This window comes from Etheostoma spectabile, chromosome 24 (genome assembly GCF_008692095.1).
Source record: "Etheostoma spectabile isolate EspeVRDwgs_2016 chromosome 24, UIUC_Espe_1.0, whole genome shotgun sequence".
In the NCBI taxonomy this organism is placed as follows: domain Eukaryota; kingdom Metazoa; phylum Chordata; class Actinopteri; order Perciformes; family Percidae; genus Etheostoma; species Etheostoma spectabile.
In genome coordinates this window covers 10,851,961-10,875,216 of record NC_045756.1, presented here as the reverse complement: position 1 = coordinate 10,875,216, position 23,256 = coordinate 10,851,961, and the positions used below count along the sequence as shown (strand labels likewise).

Genomic DNA, 23,256 nt, shown 5'->3' with positions numbered 1-23,256 from the left:
ATCTGACCATTTAATCACATATACATTAGCTTGCTCCATATAAAACCAAAGTGAAACAGTAAAATTCAGAACCATAAGTTTATTTTTCAGGACATTTACTCTCCTGTAGAACACATGAAAGGTGATGACATAAGCACACGGTTTTCTCATTTCAAACTGAGCAGTACCTGGTGTAGATAGATTCCTTTGGATATCCATTCCATTGTGAATGAGTTGTAGGGAATGAGAGAGCGATGGCAGAGCAAGTAGCAAGTGGAGACATTAATTGTTCAATAGGAAATAATTCATCATTAAAACCAACCATTTCTGTTGAATGTCCCACATTTACATTTGAATTGATGGCGCTCTTTGCTTTCATGCCTGCAGAAACACTTACAGCTTCTCTACTCTAAATGACGTCCCGTATATTCAATTAATTCACATCCCAAAAGCGCACTTTGAACCCATTTATTTCCTACCTTCAGTTCAACAAACAACTGCATGAGTATACAACAACAGCTAACCCTAAATCATTTCTGTACCAGTTCTGTCTCCCCTTTCTTCAAATCAGATCCACACAGACAAACGTTAACAGAATAAACAGACATTCATGAGCTCCGCCTTCCTCAAAGTTTAATCTTCAAACCAAACTACAGCAAAGGGGACTGGTTTCAGAATGTGTGTCTATGGTTTTTAGAAATCTCCCTATGAATGAAAATGTAATGAGAGAAACATGCCAAACTAACAGGTCAGTGCAATACTGCTTCTTCATCTAAGGACGCATATCAAATGTTTGCATTTGAACATTTTGCATGCCGTGGAAGTTTGTTTTTTTTTTACTTTTTTTTGTTGAAAACTAGAGCAGCTAGAGTGTAATGTTTCTCCAGATAAATTATGAAAAATGATCAACTTGTGACCAAAATAAATAAAATATAGTTCAAGTTCTGTGGAAATGAAGTGTATTTGCCCTTTTCATCATGACTCTATAAAAACAAACAGCAGAGCATGTTAAAGTTATACAACTGAATCTGAACCATGAGAGGCTGTGTGTAAAAAAAATTAAAAAAAAATCTTTCTTGATAAATAATCACTTATTAACCGCTGCTTCCGTTTTTTTCCTTTAATGATCTTCATAGTTCTAGCTTTTGTGTCACACAGAAATATACAAATACATGTGTATTCCTACTGTATTTCTTCCTATAATCAAAAATAGGCTGCTGATTCATCTCTGCCTCAACATGTATTGTGTTTTCCTACACAATACATATTTTAACGGTTTAAACACATGACTGTATGGAAAAGAATGTCACAAAAAAAAAACCTTGTCAGTTCATTAACTCTCCCTCGTTTTCCTTTCCCTAAAAACCTTCTGTGTCTTTAATCCCCAATGTTAGAAAAATAATATATTAGACTCTGTTAGTACACAGCTCCCACAAGACCAAACAAAAATATAAAGTGCTCTTAAATATCCTCTGTAGCTCATGGTGGAGGGTCGGGAAGGACAAAACAAACAAGTAATGACAATTAGAGAGCTTCACTTCACTTCATACCGTGGAAAGAGAACAACAATTTAAACTGCCGTTGGTAGTTTCTAGCGCAGAAATTGACACTATATCAACATAATGAAAAAGGAAATACTGCATGCACACTGCTAAAATTGATCCATAATGTACAAATGCCTGCAGCAGACAAATATTCCCACTAGTCAGTCCCGACCTGTCCTGGTTTTTCGGTAAGATTCAGCAGGAGTGTCATTCTCCTGGAATGCCTTTTTTGGAGAGAAAAAAACCGAGTGCAACCGAGAGCGGGGGCGTCCGGTATGAAGAGCGCTTGTTTCCACTTTCCTCTTTTTTGCGTTAATGCCTCCAGAAGTCTGAGTCTAGTCGTGGCCTGATGTAGACAGAAAAACAGCATTCCATAAACCCCACAATACAAAGAAATGAAACAGAAGTAACTGAAATGCATTTGCTTTGTTGTTAACCAGTGAAACCGTAGTAAGCACATGCACTGAAAAAGTCAAAATACTTAGTATTTGTGCACAAAAAAATAAAAAGAATATGCTTCATACACATACTGAAGTAGACACTGACCTGCGAGGTAATTTGCACCAATTAACATCAACATGCTGCCCATGATGTAAAAGCCCAGGGGGACGCTGCTGAAGATACTACTTTCACCTGTTGGTCATCCGCATCAATAAGGGTCACACAGATGGGAAAGACAGAAGACCAGTTATACAACAACGCAAACATAATTCAATAAACTATAAAAAGTCTGAATTCAAAGAAACCAACCTACTCTGTATGTAGTTGACGGATATAGATAGATAGATAGATAGATAGATAGATAGATAGGATAGATAGGATAGATAGGATAGATAGGATAGATAGGATAGATAGGATAGATAGGATATTATAGCTTGTGTATCAATATTAACTGAAGCCATCAGCGCTGTGTGGTTTAGTTTTTACTTGGACCAAAAGAAAACTAAGACTTGTGTAATTTTTTGTTATGACCGTCTTTTCTCTGAGCATAGTACAGATTTTGTCACACGAAATCCATAATTTACAAAACACCAGAAGGATTGGAAATGTCCCATACTTGCAGGTCACACACCAAACGTGGTCAAGTATGACCAGCATAATGGATTTAAATGCAGCAAAATGATAGTGACACAATAAGGAATTTGATGCTAATAGGACTGGGGTTTTGTCCCTTATCACTCACATTAAAAAGCACTTTGCAATATCATATACATATCGCAAAAGGTACATATCGCAATAGACACTACGAGATCAGTAGAAAACAGCCCATTAAAGTGTAACTGTCATTCTTTTTATTGGTATCTTTTATTGTCAATTCAATGTTCATGAAAGAATGCTAGAAATGATTTCTTTTAAAGTCAACAAGCAATTTGTTGCATTTTAGAAGAATACTGAAAGCAACAGTAAGGCAAAACGGAACCTTTTTCCACTGTCAAAATGCTTCACTTACAGAAATGTAGTTAGCCTAAAACTGATTTGGATAATACTTGCACACGTAACATTCCTTAAGCGATCGGTTAGTGTCAGGCTCCCACAGTTCTCTCTGCTGATTCCTCACATCTGTGTCCACTTTTGTCTTTCTAAAAGCTCAGTTTTTGGTTCGGCAGCTTATAAAAACTTAGTTAAGGGTTCTTTACTCTGTTGGAAGTGTATCTCCCCAAACACTATTAATATTATTTTTCTGTTGTTTGCTAGCAAACGGAATTGACAAGGAGGCACCTTCACGCAAAAAAAGAGTAGGGCCGGGCAATATATCAATGTTGTATCGATATCGCGATATGAGACTAGATATTGTCTTAGATTTTGGACAACGTAATATCGTAATATGGTAAGTGTTGTCTTTATACCTGGTTTTACAGGCTGCATTACAGTAAAGGGATGTCATTGTCTGAACTTACCAGACTGTTCTAGCTGTTCTATTATTTACCTTTACCCACTAAGTCATTAAATCATTTCTGGAGATTATTTATCTAAAATCTCATTGTGTAAATAACATTTTGTGAAAGCACCCATAGTCAACCATGCAATATCGTCGCAATATCGACATCGGGGTATTTGGTCAAGAATATCGTGATGTTTGATTTTTTTTCAGCCCTAATACAAAGACAATGGAGAATGAGGAATTGTTTCCTCTCCGGTGGGGGCGGGGCTTAAATGTGCTCTGTCTCAATGAAGAGGAGGAACAATGACAGCTACAGTATATTATAATGCTTTTAATGCACATTTTGGCATGTCGCTATTGTTTTGAGATCAAAATATGTGTGAAGCATTCAAGTTTTTTGTTCATAGTTCTAAAAAAATAACGTGGTCTACAAAACAATGAACAGACACGCATGTGAGACTGAATGTGGCTGACATGTGAGTGCGGTACGGCCTACCGTTTCCATTCCCAACAGGCTCCGTCGTCTCCCAGTTCATGGATTTCTGAACCGCCTTCTTCCATCGAGCGTACCGAAACTCGCTCTCTGTAAACAACTTTAGATTTTAAGCAACAGCTACTGAAGACGTACGTATTTTCTAGGTGCGGAGCGACAGCAACAGCAACTCCCTGTACCTTCAGGGTTGATCTGGGGCTCGAACTTCTCGGAGGTGACTTCACTCAGGTCCTCTGGGCTTAGACTCCACACGCTCACCCCCTCTGCTGCTCCCGCTGCCATCGCTGCTCCGAGGGCAGTGGTCTCGGGCATGGACGGCTTCACTGGAGATAACAATCAATACAAGCTTTACGGGTAACGACAATATGATTATAAATCATGTTGCACTGATTGTTACTTTGTTTAGGAAACTCTACCACTCAATACCCATGTCACCAAATAGTAGTCATGACAACATTGATACATTTGTTATGGACATATTTAGGGACAGATTTGTATAAAAATAAAAAATAAATGAAATAATGTGTATTTGTACTGCATATTGTCACATTAACAACTGTATTTAAATCCTACATTTCCAAATATTTGTGCGCATTTGCAATAATGTTACATTGTTAAACAACTAAAACGCATGCTATTCAGTGTCTTATCATTTATTCCACATGATTATTGCACTAAATGCTCGCTCTTGGGGGAATTACTGGAATTAGTGGGTCTTTGTAAATTATAGAGTGTGGTCTAGACCTACTTTATCCGTAAAGTGTCTTGTCTAGTTGTGATTTGATACTATGAATAAAATAGAATTGAATTGCAGCAAAGGGCTGTAATGCGTCCAACAAAGTGTGTTTGATTCAACAGTTAGTTTGCTAGAAGAGGACATTCCTTGTGCTCTAAAAATATTTTTTCATATGCACGGACAAATTATGCCTTCACTTGTCAACATCCACTATGTTTGGGCTAGTGGCTGGCACAGTTTTGCACTGGACATGCGTGGTTGAAGAACCAGTTTGGTCACTGTCAGAGGTTTTTAGGTACCCACGTGGCTGTCAACACTTTCCCTCTGGAATACCTAAAAAGATATTAGAAATGAATTACATCTTACCAACAGGGATACAGAGGATGTCTGCCTGCAGCTGCATCAGCAGCCTGTTGGACGTCATTCCTCCGTCCACCTGGAGCTGGGTTAGCGGGATGCCACTGTCCTGGTTCATGGCGTCCAGAATCTGCATTAATAAATATCCAAATCATTACGCAAAGACCTGCATCTAATCGAATGATTAATACAATAATATCAATTAGCAGTTTTGTAAATTAAATTTGGAGGTGGGATTTTCACACCAGTGTACAACTTTTAAATTAAATTTAAACTGTTTTTCAGAGTATTATATGAGATGCTAGTAAAGCGTGATTTATGGTTGTGCGGAGGCTCCAAGCAGAGCTTTTGCCGTAGCCTATGTCAATGGCCTGATGTTTATACTACTGCGCTGGTGTGTGCGTCGAGCCGGCATGTGTGAGCGAGGGAGAAGTGCGAGAGGTGACGGTGATTGGCTTAAGAGGCGAGTAGCAACTGTAGAGATTGACATAGTGAGAGAAACTAAGTGTCTCCCCTGGGTTTTTCTGACCACGTGGGAAATTGGTACCAAGGAAGTTGTTTACGAAGAAGTAGAACCAGGAAATGAGTTGGTCGAAATAAAACGCTACCAAGCCGCGTGTGCCGCGTGTGCCGCCAAGACGTGTAGTTACATTTTTCAAGAGGTGCACATCAGGCTACGGCGTAGGGTCGGCGTAGGCGCAGAGGGGTCTGTGGGGGTACGCCGTCGATTCGACACAGAAGCATAAAACGGACTTTAGTGGCCTGAATATTATACTTGTGCGCTGGTGTGTGCATCAAACCGCCGTGTATGAGTGTGGGAGGTGTGTGGTGGAGCGAGGGAGAAGTGAGACAGTGACAGTGATTAGCTTCAGTAGCGACTCTAGAGACATAGTGAGAAAAAAAAGTGTCTCCCCTGGGCTTTCTGACCACGGTGGGAATATGTGTAGCATTAAAAGTTAACCCTCTCCTTGATTTTTATGTTGTTTATGAAGAAGTAGAACCAGGAAACGAATCAGGGGAAATGCAAAGCTGTCAAGATAAGATACGCGTCGCCGCGACGTGTTGTTACAGTTTTTGAGAGGTGAACATTTGGTTCTGGTGTAGAGTCCGGCGTAAGGTCCGGCGGAGGGTCTGTGTCTCCACGTACCTACGTATGTAGCCGCGTATATTTCACATAGAAGCATAAATCACGCTTAAGAAGTAAGAGTTTCTAAGAGAGTGTAAAATGTTAGACTCCACTGAGCGTGTGCAGCATGGGCCACACAGGGCTCCTCTCTGAGGACCAACTAGAGAAGGAGAGCGCTTACCTCTCGGGTCTGGAAACACACCGCTTCCAATGCAGCAAATGCAACGTGACTCTTATTAGTAAACTGAGTTAACCCACAAATGATCCTGTGAATCAGAGGAAGATTGAATGAATCAGACAGTAGTGGACTTTGGTGTCATTTATTACACTTATTAGAGTGGCTCTTTACCCTCTGGCACTGGGCTCCCAGTAAGGGGCATAAAGACCCGAGAATGCAGGAACAAAGTAGCAGCCGTAGGATGTCCCGACTGACGCAGCCAACTTCTCTGCACCAGGACAGAAACAGAAAAAGGAGTTGGAACAAAAGGAAAGTATATTACAGTCCATTATAGACAATAAATCTCAGTAAGTAATCAGTAAAGCAACATCAGACCGCTTTTACGTCCCAATTCTGGGGACATTACTGTATAGTTTTAGCGTTGCTTGCGTCTACTGTCCCTTTATAGACAAATCAGACATAGATGAAACGACAGCCCAGTCCTGAACCAGCAGCAGCACGTACCGAGCTCTTCAGATGATCCGATGATCCCGAGATTGTCTTGCAGCCAGCGAACCACGGCTCCTGCAATGGCCACGGAGCCCTGGCAACAAGTACCAGAAAAAAGACAAATCTGAGATTAAGAGTATGACGATGATAATAATTCTACTGCCACTTTGTCTACTTTTAGCTCTGTGCTTTTTTGTTCTCCTCTTATGAACTTATTTATCTTGTATATATATATATATATATATATATATATATATATATGTTGTCATTTCTATGTTTATTGCTTTTTTCTTTAATTAATGTCTTTTCTTTTAATACCACACTGTGAAGCACTTTGGGTTGCATTTAATTGTATGGAAAGTGCTGTACAAATAGAGTAGTTATTATATGGATACAGTATATTATAAGAGGAATGAATATTAGTGTATTTAACCCTTGTGTTGTCTTACCGTCAAAATTGAATGGCAACACTTTAATTGATGTTTTTAACTTTTTCTTACATTTTTGTCCCCTTTTTCAACACTTTTTTCAAGGTTTGTCACTTTTTTGGACATTTAACACTACCTAAAACTAACTTATTAACTTCAGTTTTACAGTTATTTTTGGAATTTATGGTCAATAAACCTCATTTTTAGAAAATTATACCTAATGTTTGAGTTAGAAAAGCAGAAATTAGGAATCATTTCGACTAAAATTAAAGGGAATGTATGTTGATGGATAATCACAGACTGGAATATGTCAACTTTTACTCAATACTATTTCAAAACCATTTCAATTTTTTCTTTCCAAATGCTATAAAATTGAATAAGACACCCCAAAATTAATGAAAATAGAGATGTGTACTTGCCAAAGACCGTTGTGTGGAATCAATCATGTTATTTTGGGTAATTAAAAGAACACTGATATAGAAAAACAGGTCAATTTGACCCCAGGACAACATGAGGGAGAAGATGCTGTACTGTACCTCTAGTGCGTAACAGGCAGGTTTGTCCCGGCCAAGTTTGTACGCCACAGTGGTCAGAAGCCCATGGTCCGACATTACAGGCTGCAAAACAGCAGAAACAAGAAAAAATGCCTCTGTATGCGATGTGTGCAGGGATCTCACCATTAACATACAAATCTTAATTATTGTACCTTGGCTCCAGTGTTTCTCAGGAGAAAGCAGCCCGTTCCATACCTGAAACATATAAAAGTATTTGTTGAATTTCTGAAAAAGACTAACAACCCACACATTTGGAAAGACGTACTGTACATAGAAAAGCCCCAACACGTGAACCTAAAACGTACGAGTGGCTTACGTGTTTTTGGCCTGCCCGTCCTGAAAACACATCTGTCCAACAAGAGCTGCTGACTGATCCCCAAGACACTGGTATTAAATAACACAGAAATCATTCAGGTAGAGCCATTGCAAAAGCCTTAAAGACTTCAACGCAAGTACACGGAGACGATGTTGGAAAGTCCAAATAGAGAAAGACTTACCCCTGAAATGGGGATACCTGAGAGAGCTCCAGATTTCTGCCAATGGAAAATAGGAACTTGTTTAATAAGTGACCTGTGTATTTTAATGTCCAATGCTTTGTTTCTTCTTTTTATATAATTGACTGTTCTAATATCTGATCCTTTTGTAAAAGAAATATGCAAAAATTGTGAATTCATTAATTTATTATGTGAATTTTTCAGAAATAACTGACCGATTAAAACATTTGAAATTCTACATGCATATTCGTAGCTGAAATATCAAAGCAATCAACACAAATTCCAAATTTAAATCAAACATCAATATATTCATCACTATGAGCTACTGACAACAACACCGCTAACAGAAGTTAATTGCTCATTATTTGACTACATTAGGCCAAATAACAGAAATAAACGGATTCTATTTCTAGCCCTTGTTTCCATTATGTGTACTGGTACAATAAGAGGACATCGAGAGCAAATGTGAACCTGTATAAAATAAAATGTCTTCACTCCTCCACATGAGGCTTTTTTTGGTGAGATGTTTAAAGACAGAAAAATAAAGTTGGTTGAATAGAATTGTGCCAAAGAGTGAAGAGACTTAGGGACATGGTGGAGGAAAACGGCCTGTCTGTAGAGCAGTAAACAACCAGCCGAGTGGCATGCCACAACAGAAGCAATGGGGAGCATCCAGTACATTTCCAAAAGAGCATACGTGTGTGTGTGTGTGTGTATGTGTGTGTGTGTTGGGTCCGAAATCACTGAACATTGGCTGATAGATTTTGTACACTAATGTCTGCAAGCTACACAAAATAAATGTACTTTTTTTTTTTTTTTAACTGTTGTTGTCTATTTGGTCAGACCTGCAAGTATCATCACCTTAATTGAACACTCATCTGGACCGTTTCTGGCCACACGAGTTGACAAAGTCCAATTTTCTTTCATTTGAACTCCCTCCTGAAGGAAATATCTGGCTCTTTGGCAGCCAAATGCTCCACTAAGTTTACATTCTAGTCCCCAGCTTTGTCTGTTGGTTTGATATTTGGATCCACTGTATTATAGTTATTGGTTATAGGACAGCTTTTCATTTGAATATTTAGTTATTGTTTTATCTGAAGGCACGGGGTGAAAACGCTGTAATAACAACTTTAGCTGGTTTGGGTCAATTATAACCAAACCAAATCTAATGTGTAAATGTATGCCAAAGTAAATGTATGTTGTTACATAAGAGTTAGTTACCAAAGTGGCAGAAAATGACAGCTGGTTGGACCCGTTTATACTTCCTTCCTCCAGCCAGCAATCAGGCAAACTAGATTAACAGCTAAGCTGCTGAAATATGAATCTTGGAAATGCACTGTGTGATGGCGTGTTCACCTTGGCCACGGAGAAGCAGGGTGGGTTACTTTGCATGAGGAGGAAATTAGTGATGGCGAGTATTACTTACCAGGCTAGAACATATTTTCTACCAGTGAGAAAAGAGAGACAATGGCAAACAAAAAAATGCCTAAAATGCACTTAGAACAGTCAGAAAACACACTAACTCTCTATTATCCAATTAGAGGCCTGTTGCACTAATCTCACACTAGATACAGCAATCAAATCGTTAACAAGTTGACACATACACTCATTAAAGTGAAATCGTAAGTAGGCCAGACTTTTTATTCATGCATGCTTACCATGAGACCATAGATTTCTGAAGAACTCCTCACTCTGGGCAGGATCTCCATGGGAATACCAAAATATCTGACGGGAATTCGAGGAATGACTCATTAAGCCAATTCTGCTGTCCACACTATTTATTTCTTTTGTTATTAATTTGTATTTTTCATCGCAATGATGATGATTATGTTGCTTTAACAAATTCATATGAATGTAAAAATGACACAAAAAGCCCAATAGAGGCATTTTGCATGGTTACATTTTACAAATAATGGAATAATCAATGTTTCTTCCCACTTTTCTGTGATATATTAATAAAAAAACGTGTATGAAATGTATAAATGACTATGGCATGAATTTTAACGTGATGTTTTTCAAATAACAGGCAGCACGGCGGGATTAAATGAAAGAGAGCGGTCGTACTTGCATAGTTCTGGGTCCCATTCCAAGGTGTGAATGTTAAACAGCATGGTTCTGCTGGCGTTGGTCACATCTGTGCAGTGGACTCCGCCTGACTTGCCGCCTGTCAAGCACTTTTGGACAGCCATGAAAAAATATATATATATAAATATATATAGAAATACACAAAAACAGTCGTTTTTCACAACATGTCAGCTCCACATTGTCACTATCCCTACGTACAACATGTCAATGACACCCAACACCGCATGCTACGCACCCAAATGAGCCAGGAGTCCACGGTGCCGAACATGGCCCGGTGAGACACGACGGCTTCATGGACCTCGTCCACGTTGTCCATCAGCCAGCGGAGCTTCACGGCGCTGAAGTAAGTGCTGATCGGGAGCCCCGTTTTATGCTGCAGGACGACAGTGACAAAGACAGTGACAGTGATATAAACGCTACCAGGCCGTCAAACGTCTGCATTTGTTTTCAAATTTCAAGGTGCTTCAATTAATATCCCCCCAAAGAGGTTTTTAGCCAGCCCCAAAGGACCATCAGTGCTTCTATGATAAGAATTGAAAAGAATTGCACTTTAAATCTTCTCTAAGTGCATTTATCAGCAATTTACCTGACAACTTAAAAAGCTAATCTCAGTTTTACAGTCCAGAGTCTGGCTGTGTCAAACTCTCCCGGGAGTTTGAACAGTAGTATTTAAATATCAATATTACATGTTAAAGCGGTGTTGTTAATTGCGGTTTCATTTACTCAAGCATAATAGGCATTTTTGTTTATCAAATTATTAGAAATCACTGGAAAATGCATAGATGTTTTGTCAAATGATCCCTGTACCAGCAACAACAAAGAAATCAGTCGGGTTTGCAGGTCGCCATACAAGAGAGAGACCAGAACGAGACTCACCTTCAGGTGGTTCTTATTCCTTCCCGGGGTTTTGTTTATTAGACGTTCAACTGTTGATTGAGTCCGCAGGTCCAGCCAAACTGGAGAAATAACACTGCAGTTATAGTCTAGCAACCAGAAATCTGTCCAATCTAACATCTGCTTTTGGACTGTGTTTACATTTAGACTGCTTCCATTAGTGAAAAATGTCAGATATGTGCCAGGGTAAATGCAAATGATGGAATGAAAAAACTTAAGTTTACCGATGGCATTGTAGAGGGGCTCCCCTGTCTCTTTGTCCCAAACGAGTGTGGTCTCTCTTTGGTTGGTCACTCCGATCGCTAGACAGATAGATTCAAGAATTTCCAAAGGTTTTTGACTTCTTTTGAAATATAAGAAACCTGCCTCATGAGAGCAGCTGGTAGCTTAAACCCCTTGTGTGAATACCTTTAATGTTTGAGATGTCGATGTTGAGCTGGGTGAGTTTTTCACACGTCCGCTCCATGCACTCGAACACCGACTGCAGAATTTCCTTGGGGTCTTCTTCCACCCATCTAAAAATTAGAAAAGAAAAATCACAACAAATAGGGTCTACCAAATTGCGCATGCACTTTTAGGAATTTGTATCGGATCTTACCCTTCTTTAGGGAAGCTCTGTTTGATTTCTACCTGATGGTGGCTGAGGAGCTCTGCTGTTTTTGCATTAAACACCTTCAAAGAGAGAAAACAGCACAAGAGAAAGACTGTAGCTTCATCACTTTATTCTCCATTCATTGAGGGAAAGCTGACTGAGCATGCAGTCACTCTAACCCTGCTGAAAACCTCCTTTTTGAGGATTCTTAGTGGATTTGTGATGCCCCTTTCTTATGTAGATATCCCCAGCAGGGAAGGGATCCAAACTGGCATCCATTGTTTCCTAACCCTGCATTCTGGACTCCAGGCTACTGTCTTTGAAAAACCACCTGAACAGTGGTGAGTATACTCTGAGGTTTTATAGGCAATTGTATCAATGCATTACCAATATCACCTTTTCATGGCACAACAGCCAAAATATCTCTGCACATGTCAAGTGGCATTTACTAAACTCAAATAACAAGTTAAAAACTCAAATTCAAATATTTACGTCTCTAAAATGTCACCCTATGTTTTAATGTGAAGTTTAGAGATCTGTTACCATGTGTTTTGTTTTAGGTTTCTGACAGTTTGATGTGACTCATATTAATAAAAGGCTCTTGGCTCCAACATAAATTAAAACATCTGTTCCTTTTAGTTAGAGAGACACTTGTGTTTTGCTATGCTTTTCATGCAGTAAACAATATCAATAAAGTTTATCCACATTTCAATTGCAGAATACAGAAATGTTAGTGGATTTAATTCGTTAATATTGATATATATATATCATTTTACATTTTATTTTAGGGCGCCCTTCATGACACCAAAGGTTGATATGTAATTTTAAAGGTCCCGTGGCATGAACATTTCACTTTATGAGGTTTTTTAACATTAACATGCGTCCCCCCAGCCTGCCTATGGCCCCCCAGTGGCTAGAAATGGTGATAGGTGTAAACCGAGCCCTGGGTATCCTGCTCTACCTTTGAGAAAATAAAAGCTCATAGGTCGTAAGGTCATAAGGGGCAAGGTTGCCTCCCCTTTTCTGCTTTGCCCTCCCTCCCTTGAGAGAGAGACAGCATGGCTTTCAAACGTGCAGAAATAGCACATACTAATGAAAGCTCATTGTGGGACTGGCTCTAGTGGCTGTAAGTCAGCACCAAGGCTGAATTTTAAGAAAGAGACTTCAGATACAGTATTAGGGGACCACTAAGGTCTATATAAAAGAGACTTCAGATACAGTATTAGGGGACCACTAAGGTCTATATAAAGAGACTTCAGATCAGTATTAGGGACCTAGCTATTAAAGAACTTCAGATCGATAGGACCACTAAGTTCTATATAAAAGGACTTCAGATACAGTATTAGGACCACTAAGGTCTATATAAAAGAGACTTCAGATACAGTATTAGGGACCACTAAGGTCTATATAAAAGAGACTTCAGATACAGTATTAGGGGACCACTAAGGTCTATATAAAAGAGACTTCAGATACAGTATTAGGGACCACTAAGGTCTATATAAAAGAGACTTCAAATACAGTATTAGAGGACCACTAAGGTCTATATAAAAGAGACTTCAGATACAGTACTAGGGGACCACTAAGGTCTATATAAAAGAGACTTCAGATACAGTATTAGGGGACCACTAAGGTCTATATAAAAGAGACTTCAGATACAGTATTAGGGGACCACTAAGGTCTATATAAAAGAGACTTCAGATACAGTATTAGGGGACCACTAAGGTCTATATAAAAGCATCCGAAGAGCACCATGTCATGGGACCTTTAATAGATGGAATGTGTAAAGGACATTCTGTTATTGTGAATATAAAAAAGCTACAACCAGAGGGGGACTCCAACACCTTTCCCTGGCAGCATCATTTGGAGCTATTAGCTAACTAACAGCTTTTTAACCAACAACAAAGCTAATTTATCAGAATCAGAATGACATTTATAGCTGTTCCACTTGTATTGAATTCGCCTGGGTGTGCAAAACATATGAAAAGATAAACAATAAAGCAAAGTACTGCAACAGTCAAAACCTAAATAATAATTATTAGCGTTTAACGACACCACACACTGACTACAAACCATCATTGTGGTTGCAAGACTACACTCTCCATTATAAAAACAGAAGTCGGTGTAAAAGACACCCAAGGACACGGCAAGAATTGACAAGTTTCTGAGGCAGACATTAAATATAACACATATCTAGAATAGAATACCGTCGCCCGCTCCGGTTTGACTTACCAAAAATCGAGTGGAGCTCGTCCCCTGGTCGATGGCAGCAACCAGGGGCCCCAACATAATCCGGTGTGAGGACGCGGCCATGGTGTCGTTCATGTGCAGCCCAAGAGGGACAGGGACAGGGACAGGAAACCGATTAACAACACCGGCAAAGCGGCTCAGGGCTCAAGCTAAACGGGCCAGTGGGTCGGTCGCGGACTTACGACGCAAGGCTCGCCTTGGTGCACAGTGATGATGCAAACAACCGACACTGTTGCGTGTTCCCTATTTTTTGGCAATATGTCATTTATTTTCCGACAGGTTGACTATAAAAATGTATTTGTGGCTTTTTTTTCTTTCTCTGCTGCTTAAGCAACTCAATACTACAGAAATGCACTTCTAAATACTAAATCGATGTGATCTTACTCGCAAAATCTCATATTCAATTCATGCATCAACAGTTTCCTGTCATAAACCATTGTCGTTTTTGGACATGGAATTAAACTGTAATTACATCGTTCCTTTAATCTAAAATCTAGAAAGGTATTAAAACACTGAATATATGTACGCAATGTGCCAATAATTAAGCTCTGTACACAATATTATAAATCTAGCTTCTTTGTTTTTTGTTGTATTCATCACATTCAGACAAATATGTTTAATGATATTTTCATGACATACTGACAAACTTACTACAACATAAATTCCTCTCGCAGTAGTAGTGGTAGCTGTCTATTTTAATGTTTGATGGCACAGTGTTTACTTTTAAAGGTCATGTGTGTGTATATATATATATATATATATATATATATATATATATATATATATATGTATGCATGCTATGTATGTATAGATGTATATGTTACATGAACGTGGTCAATGGCAACCAGAAGAGTTTTTCATATTATGACAAAAGCTATAGTTCCCATACCGGGAGTCGAACCCGGGCCGCCTGGGTGAAAACCAGGAATCCTAACCGCTAGACCATATGGGAAGGTACGATTATTAGCTTTTTTTAGTAAAGATATTGGTAATGTTGCCTTCAAAACTGTATATTAACTGCGTGATCCAGATCCCAGGGATTGAGATTATCATTATTTATTAATTCACAATTTCACCTAAAACGGTAAGGGCAGTTCCTGCATATTACCTCGTTTTTTTAGAACACACTGTGTCAATATCTAGTTTAAATCCCTCTATTATTTAGGCTGACGTTTTGCTTACATGTTGCATGTAGACAACTATACATAGTGAAGAGAATGGGACGAACCTGGGAATCAATAGCGGCCCACACTATTTGTACTATTAACCAACATGTTATCACTTTGTTTCCTAACACATGAGTGTAGGATGAATGCATGTATGAGAACTGACATTGAAAATCCATTATAAGTCATCTTTTTATATTTATTTTCGGCTCTGAGAAAGAGCACATAATCGATACAATTGGAGATTGGTGCGAATCGCTGCAAAGCCCTTTTCCGCAGGAAGTTGTGGTGTAGTTTTGAGCGCGTGGACGTTGTCAGCCTTCTGCCTCTTCTGCCACCTAGGAAGTGTTGCTGCCATGTGTTATCCACTCCCTCTGTTACTCCACTAGGGGGCAGGAAAATATCACAACATGCCGGTGGAGCGTTTGCTCGACGTCCTTTGAAACTAAACCCAGTTTTGCAACCCAGTAACCCTCCATCATAATAAATATTTATAATTTAATGCATGTATCTATTTATTTATTTTAATCTAGAATTTACTATCTTTAACAACATATAGTTAGTATCCATTTATTTATCAGCTTGAGTGCAGTTCTCTTAATCAGATTGTCACTCAATATGTATAAATATATGTATATAAATATATATATATAGTGAGATGTAGGCTACATGGTACATGAGAAATTTATCAAACACAATTCCAGTCGTAATTGCCTTTTTATTCTTAATGCCTCTCATAGTGTTGCTGTATTGGTGCAGTTCTTGAAAATAATGTCCAATGCATGGTGTGTGAGTCCGACCATTTCTTTTTGTGAATGTGGAATTTTCCCAATAACAAGATTAATTGAATGAAATAAACAACATCTTTATCCATCTCACTGCCTTGAAAGCAAATAAAAATATATCTTTAATATCTTTATCCTTAAATTGAATTGTTGCCCAGTGTTCGGTCGGATAACATGTTGAACATCAATCCAAAATATTTTAGTGTACCTACAGCGAAAGAACAAATGACAGATTTTTTTCTTCTTCTAGTTCACAGAAAGTACAAGAATATTCAATATCAAGTTTGAATCTCTTTAATGTCCATTTTGATGGATATGTTTTATGCAACATTTTTAAAAAGAAACCTCTTGTGCTTTGTTATTAAGACAAAATTTGTCTCCAATTAAGCAGATTTGTTGCCAGTTCATTTCTCCACAGATCAAAGCCCAAAAGAGTCTTCCTGAGGGCAGAGTTACCTCCTGTGTAACATTCCTTCTTGGTAATATACCACTAGACATGGATTGATCCCTGTCATTACTGAACCTCTAAGAAGTTGCAGCACACATCTCAGCACAGCATCAACATTATTACTATTGCATATTCTCTCGGCGGGACTGCCAACTGGAATTTGGAGAAGAATTTATTATGCTTTAGTATCTGCCCGTCAGAATTAAGGAGAAGTTTTAAATCTGCACTCAACTCACATCGGTGAGGGACAACGACATCCACGTTGAGGTGGAGTCGACCTCTGACACTGATGAATGTAAAGTTTGTTTTTTGTTGAAGATAAGAAGGTAGATTTTGTTCTAAACAATCTGATGCTTTTAGGAAAACATTTTATACATAAATGCTGATATGTTAAGACCAAACCCTCCCTGATCCATTGGTACGAGTCACTGAGACGGGTTAAGGATGGAAAAGTCCACGATTTAGTTCATTTACTTGAAGTTTTTAACTTAATTTGAATTAGCCCCTTCTATTATTTTTCCCCATTTCCTTTTTTTTATGTTGATTTGTTATGTATATGCTCCTATGTTTTGGTTATATGCTTGACCCGATGCAAAAGTTCCTTTTTTGAAATGGCTTTTGTTTTTTAAAATGCCTTGTTTGTTTATATATTTTAATCTGAATTAATAAAAAAAAAGTTGAGGTTATGGGTTGAGTGTATATAGTTAAAGAAAGGTTGAGTACTCGTCTCATATACTATATACATATATATATATATATATATATATATATATATATATATATATATATATATATATATATATAATATTGATAGTATTAACCATAGCCATATAAAGACGTCTGGTGACTTTATATCATATCAGAATATTCTATTACTGTTAAGCACACTATGAATATTAAAATACGCCTAACCATGTGTCCTGTATCATAGCTAGATGTATGACCTTTGAAGCAAAAACACGCGTGAAAATCCATTCGGTATTCAGTGAGGTTGATTAATTAAAAGCTTAAACAGACTCCACTGAGTGGAGCGGGTGACCGGTCCAAGATGGCGGCCCCGCGGCTCGTCAGCGCCAGATGCGGCGTCTACTCTTTAGGCTCGTTCGAGATGAGCCAGGTCTGCGCAGAATCGATCACCGGCGATCGGCGCCCGTTGCATGCCGGTTAGATTTGTGTCCGACTTGATCCCGACTTGCTCTGACGTCATGCACACGTGGGCAACGGAAATCTCACGAGAGCAAGGCGGCCGCAGTTCTGAGACGCAGGCGGCGCAGTTGCTTTTCACCGACTGCAAGAGCCAGGCGGACCCAGGCGGACCCAGAGCATGCTGGGAAACGCCGGCTTCTCAGCTGATTTAACACCTGATTGGTTTACAACATGATGACGTTTTATATAAACTTTTTATTGTTTTTGAATCGGAGCGATTTTAATTGCTATTTGTCTGATTTAAAGACTTATTCTGTCCAGAATACATGTTGTGTGACTGATAGTTAAGTTTAGAAGTCAGAGAGACTAAATCCGTTCAGATCACGGATCATCTCCAGTCTGTTCATTAAAATCAGCAACAGGTCGCATGTAGAGCACTTTGCCAGCTACTCTGTCATAACTAAAACAACTGGAGACTGTGTACCAGCTGGTATGAGGGTCTGATTATATTTTATTAAATCGGAATCGCACCACAGTGTTTTCATCACTTCCTGTCCAGCCTGAAGGCGGCTGGAATCGGCTGGAAACTGTCCGACTTTACCGCAGCTTTTTGTCACCGCCCCCCGCTGCTGCCGCCTGCTCTCGTCCACTTTACAGGCGAGGCGCAGTTCATCTCGAACGAGCCTTTTGTGTGCCTCTGGGATTTGTTAACGGTCTATGGCCCGTGTCTATAGGCTCGTCTCTAGGCGACTGGCGATGACGTCATCACCAACGGACAGTGTTGTCATTCCTGAAATGTGGGAAGCGGCTGTCTTTGTAATTGGTTCTTTTTAGAAGATTTCATCGTCCTTTGACCACCAAGACTTAAAATGTAAGTAACGTGGTGCATTCAGGCACGTGATGTGCAAGTGAAGTTATTGTCATTCGCGAAGACAACAACAATGAAAGCAAACAAACACCCACAGCCGACAAAACAGGTTCAAACATTAAAGAGCATGGGGTTCGCGCTAGAATAAGAGGGTCTGTAACCATGTTATGAAGGCAATCTGATTCAGACATGCTCTGTTAGCTAATGATGGTTGTGTGTGTGTTTTCAGGGCGGACTACTGGAAGTCACAGCCAAGGAAATTCTGCCAGTACTGCAAGTGCTGGATTGCGGACAATAAGCCAGTGAGTAGGCCAACAAGATGCAGCTGATGTTGCTGAGAAAATGATCCACATAAGTCATAACAATGCTCATGTGTCTCCTCGTGTGTGTTTTGCTCTGCAGAGCGTCGAGTTCCATGAAAGGGGGAAAAATCACAAAGAAAATGTGGCTGCAAAAATCTCAGAGGTATGAACCGTTCCATATGATACATACATATTTTTATTTTTTTATTATTATACTTTATTAATCCCACAAGGGGAAACTACACTTATATACATAACTTATATACTACACTTACATATATTCCCTTTTTTCTTAAGCAAGGATTTAATCACTCCTCATAGGTGTGAAGTGCTGCCCACTGCTAATATAGTACATTATATGATCTCCAGAAATTATTAAACTAAAGAATATGGGCTTTACTTCAAATGATGTTGATTTTTAGTAAGGGTGTGACACATATCTGCAGTTCTGGGCAACCTAACTAAACAAGAACAATGTTAAAAGTTAATTTTGTTCCCCATTTAAATTAAAAACGTCAATGTTTAGGTCACGTGAGTTAAGTTTCGTATTCTGAATAAGCCGCTGCACATAATCTATATCAAAGTGGGGTTCTCAGTGACGCACACAGCCAAGAAAAACATGCCCGTCCTCAGGACTGTCCGGAGAGATAAGGTCCAGACATAGCCATCTGACTCTAAAGCTCTCTTTTTATTGGCTACTAGCTGCTGCCAATCATCTCGTTTTATCTTTCTTGCTGCAGATTAAAAAGAAGAGCGTTGACAAAATGAAGCAGGAGGAACGTATGTCTAAAGAATTCAAGGCAATGGAGGAGGCTGCACTGAAGGCGTATCAGGAAGATCTGAAGAGGATGGAAAAGGAGTCAGAAGGTAATTATTTTTGGACATTTTATTGAAATGATGTATCACGTGGGCTACATGAGGAGCTTAACTTTAATTCATGTTTTTGTGTTAGGATCGGGTTCATCTGCCCAAACAACAACACAGCCACCGCCACAAGCTCAGGCAAAACCTCAGGCAAAACCTCAGGTAAAACCTCATGCAAGGCCCCAGACAAGACCCCAGGCCAAAAAACAGCAAAAGAAAGAGAAAGCAAGCGGGAAGTCCAGAGGCCAAAGAGAAGCGCATGTTTGGGTTGAAGGACAGACAGACGATGGACACACGTACTATTACAACACAATAAATGGAGGTGGGAAGAACCGGAAAACACATACATTACATTGTCCTGTACACCAACATACTGCCACAATATTATTATACTTGTATACCGTTTGGTCAAAGTGACTCTTTCCAACATGGCTTTGGTGTTTGTTTTTTAACTGCAGAATCTACATGGGAAAAACCAGAGGGGTTTCATGGAGAAAACTCAGCCTTTGCACAGCCTGGACAAACTGAGGTTAATGTTTTTTAGATTCTATGCATTTTTTTTTTTTTTTAATTTTGGATTTGCATTTAGACGTTAATATTGTGTTTGGCTTTAGAGCTCTCCAGGCTGTCCTTGGATGGAAGCCGTCAGTCCTGATGGTTATACATATTACTACAACTCAGAGACTGGAGGTGGACTATTTCTTTATTCATCTGAAATGATTATTTAAATACCACTGTCAGTTCCGGATTCCATTTCTTATTCTTTATGGAGATACTGTCTGATAATGACATGTGCTGTCTTCGTCACCTCACAGAGACCAGCTGGGAGAAGCCAGCGGGCTTTTCTTCGAAGGAATCATCTGGATCTGGATCCAACAAAGAGGACGAGAGTCAGAAGGAGCCATTAACCCCTCAGGCAGAGCCGTCCTCAGGAGGAGCAGAGAGCTCCAGCGAGGCCCCGGCATCTCAGGAGGCCCAAGTTCCTGAAGAAGCCAGCCAGCCCCCCAATGCCTCAAAGATCAGCTTCAGGGTGAGAGGAGTCCTGGCAATGACTGAGAATTAGTACAGAACAAATTTAACTTCCGCTTGTCAAGATTCTGTGTAAAAAAAAAAAAAAAAAACTCTTTTTTCCAGAAAAGGAAAGCAGAAGCGGAGCCATCAGAAAAGGAGGGAGAAGATAAAATGAGTGAGGATGCTCCTAAAGAGGCGCCTGAAGAAATGAAAAAAGAGCAAGATGTCCAAAGCACGCCAGCTGAACCTGAGAAAGAGAAGAAAGAGGAAGAGGTGGCACCAGTGAAGATACGAAACAAAAGGCCGAAAGCTGCCAATCCATATGGGGCATGGGAAGAGATCCAAGAGGAGGAGGATCCATAGTAAGTGCTGTTTAAATGGCTGATTGATATGCAGCCTGCAGACTATGATACAGAATAAAGACCTGTGCCAGAAGCCACTAAAAAGGCTCTAACTGCTCTTTTTTGTTCTTGCAGTTCCAAGGTGGACTTACAGCTGCCTCAAGTGGAGGGAAGCACCATCAGCACTCCAGTCGACCTGCCTCCAGAGCCGAAAACAAAGTTCAGGGAACGCATTATCACTTCCCTCGGAGAGGAAGGCGGACCCGCTTCATTCAGGAAAAACAAGACACAGAACGGCAAATCCCGGAGCCTCCGACAGAGAGACAACGACGACGACTGACCCCGTCGCATAAAAACTTTATGCAGTAGAAACTTTTACACAAATAAAACATTTTTTGACATATGAATGAACCTTTTTGATTTTTGAAGTATAAATGTATTAGGAATTATTATTATTTTTTTAGGAATTTGTTTTATGGAAAATTGTAGGCCAAGTCAAATATGCTGTTTAAATTACATTTTTTTTAACATTGGACACAATCCACGCTCTTTTCTTTGTACTGATAGCTGTTATATAATTAAGGTGTCCAAGTGTGTGTATTGTCATTTTAACCTGCAGTCTGGAAAGGGCAGATACACCTACACAGAGCAATTTAAATAAAACTTTTTGTATTTTTCATATTTGTATTTGTTTACCATTGTTAGTAATGAAAAGCTAGTAATCCATCCCGGTAAAAGATACTGAAAACAACTTTGTTAGCAAAATGATATTGAAAATGTGCTGGTCGGCTGGCACACACATGTAGGGTGTGATGTGTTTTGATAAGTGTGTATAAAGCTGATAGGTGGTTTTACCCCACCCTAATTGGCAAAGATCCATGAAGGCTATTTACAGACAATAAACAGTACTGATGTAAAAAGTCAGCTTTGCTGTACTTCACTATGAAGGTTTTACCGCTGTGAGATCATTTAGGAAACTCGGCAGATGTTCCACACTGACCGGACAAAAGGTTTGAGGACTTGGAGAACCACATTTCTACTTGGAGGACAAATGCTAAAATCTAGATGAAGCATTGAAGCTTTCCAGCAAAGTGGTTCGCAAAAGGGTTCTTTCTCTCAGATTAATTTGCTCACAAAACCCCCTGTTAGTCAAAGAGTGTAAAACAGGCAGTTATTAGATTAGATTAGATTCAACTTTATTGTCATTGCACAGGTACAAGACAACAAAATGCAGTTTGGGTCTAACCAGAAGTGCAATAGCAGTAAGTGCAGGATATATACAATGGTTCCATAAGTGCATAAGTGAATAAATATGAAAATGAATATTATAAACAGAATTGTACAGATTGGGTTTGTCCTATGAATATAAAATATAGATAACAAGTATTGTGAGCAAGATTTAATAATAATAATAATAATAATACATTTTATTTAACAGCGCCTTTCTAACACTCAAGGACGCTTTACAGAGAATAAGAGACAGATACAGGGAACATAAAAGTGTAAGTAGTAATAACAAAACAAATAAAACAAAAAACAAAACAAACAAAACAAAACAGGACCAGTGTATTTACAGATAAGCGAGCTGGAACAGATGGGTTTTTAGTCTAGTTTTGAACAGAGGGAGAGAGTTGATGTTGCGGAGGTCGGGTGGGAGTGAGTTCCAGAGCTGGGGAGCAGAGCGGCTGAAGGCTCTGCTCCCCACGGTGATGAGTCGAGCATGGGGGACAGTGAGGTGGAGGGAGGAGGAAGATCTGAGGGAGCGGGAGGGGACGGCAATGTGTAGGAGTTCTGATAGATATGGAGGGGCAAGGTTATGGATGGCTTTGAAAGTATGGAGAAGGATTTTAAATTGTATTCTGAATGAACCGGGAGCCAATGGAGCTGCTGAAGAACCGGGGTTATATGATGAAATCAGGGGGTTCTGGTGATGACACGAGCTGCTGAGTTCTGAAGAAGTTGAAGTTTATGGAGGGATTTTGAGGAAGGCCAAAAGGAGAGAGTTACAGTAGTCAAGGCGGGAGGTGACGAGCTGTGGATAAGGATGGAGGCAGTGAGTGGTAAGGGACGGACGGAGGCGTTTATGTTGCGTAGGTGGAAGTATGCAGACCGGCAGATATTATTATGTGTGACTGAAAGGAGAGGGAGGAATCGAGGATGACGCCAGAATCTTGACCTGATGGGAAGGGGTCCAAGGAGTTGTCGATTGGTAGAGAGAAACATTATTACAGCTGGATATGTACTGAT

The 23,256-nt window shown here is 39.5% G+C and overlaps 2 protein-coding genes and 1 non-coding gene across 4 annotated transcripts; 1 reads left to right on the top strand and 2 right to left on the bottom strand.

Annotated features, from left to right (window-relative positions):
- Window positions 1-190: 190 nt before the first annotated feature.
- LOC116674125 (glycerol kinase) lies at window positions 191-14,278 on the bottom strand. Of its 2 annotated transcripts, XM_032506620.1 has the most exons (21): window positions 14,061-14,278; window positions 11,838-11,911; window positions 11,648-11,754; window positions 11,464-11,541; window positions 11,222-11,301; window positions 10,581-10,718; window positions 10,325-10,434; window positions 9,919-9,985; window positions 9,687-9,704; window positions 8,264-8,299; window positions 8,083-8,150; window positions 7,919-7,961; window positions 7,749-7,829; window positions 6,800-6,878; window positions 6,467-6,563; window positions 6,299-6,383; window positions 5,001-5,121; window positions 4,078-4,221; window positions 3,902-3,988; window positions 2,070-2,156; window positions 191-1,869 (listed from the first exon to the last, which is right to left on the bottom strand). In XM_032506620.1, exons 1-21 carry the CDS (start codon window positions 14,151-14,153, stop codon window positions 1,859-1,861), a joined length of 1,704 nt encoding a protein of 567 aa, XP_032362511.1. In that variant the 5' UTR covers window positions 14,154-14,278; the 3' UTR covers window positions 191-1,858. The 2 variants fall into 2 exon arrangements, with proteins under 2 accessions (XP_032362511.1, XP_032362512.1); XM_032506621.1 differs by lacking the exon at window positions 9,687-9,704.
- Window positions 14,279-14,958: 680 nt separating this feature from the next.
- trnae-uuc (transfer RNA glutamic acid (anticodon UUC)) lies at window positions 14,959-15,030 on the bottom strand. The gene has a single exon. It is a non-coding gene; the product is annotated as a tRNA-Glu (tRNA).
- Window positions 15,031-18,222: 3,192 nt separating this feature from the next.
- wbp4 (WW domain binding protein 4) lies at window positions 18,223-21,918 on the top strand. Its single transcript, XM_032506608.1, has 10 exons — window positions 18,223-18,494; window positions 18,721-18,793; window positions 18,894-18,956; window positions 19,534-19,660; window positions 19,746-19,979; window positions 20,116-20,186; window positions 20,272-20,347; window positions 20,473-20,687; window positions 20,792-21,030; window positions 21,145-21,918. Coding segments are annotated over exons 1-10 (1,305 nt in total). The 5' UTR covers window positions 18,223-18,492; the 3' UTR covers window positions 21,350-21,918.
- Window positions 21,919-23,256: the final 1,338 nt, after the last annotated feature.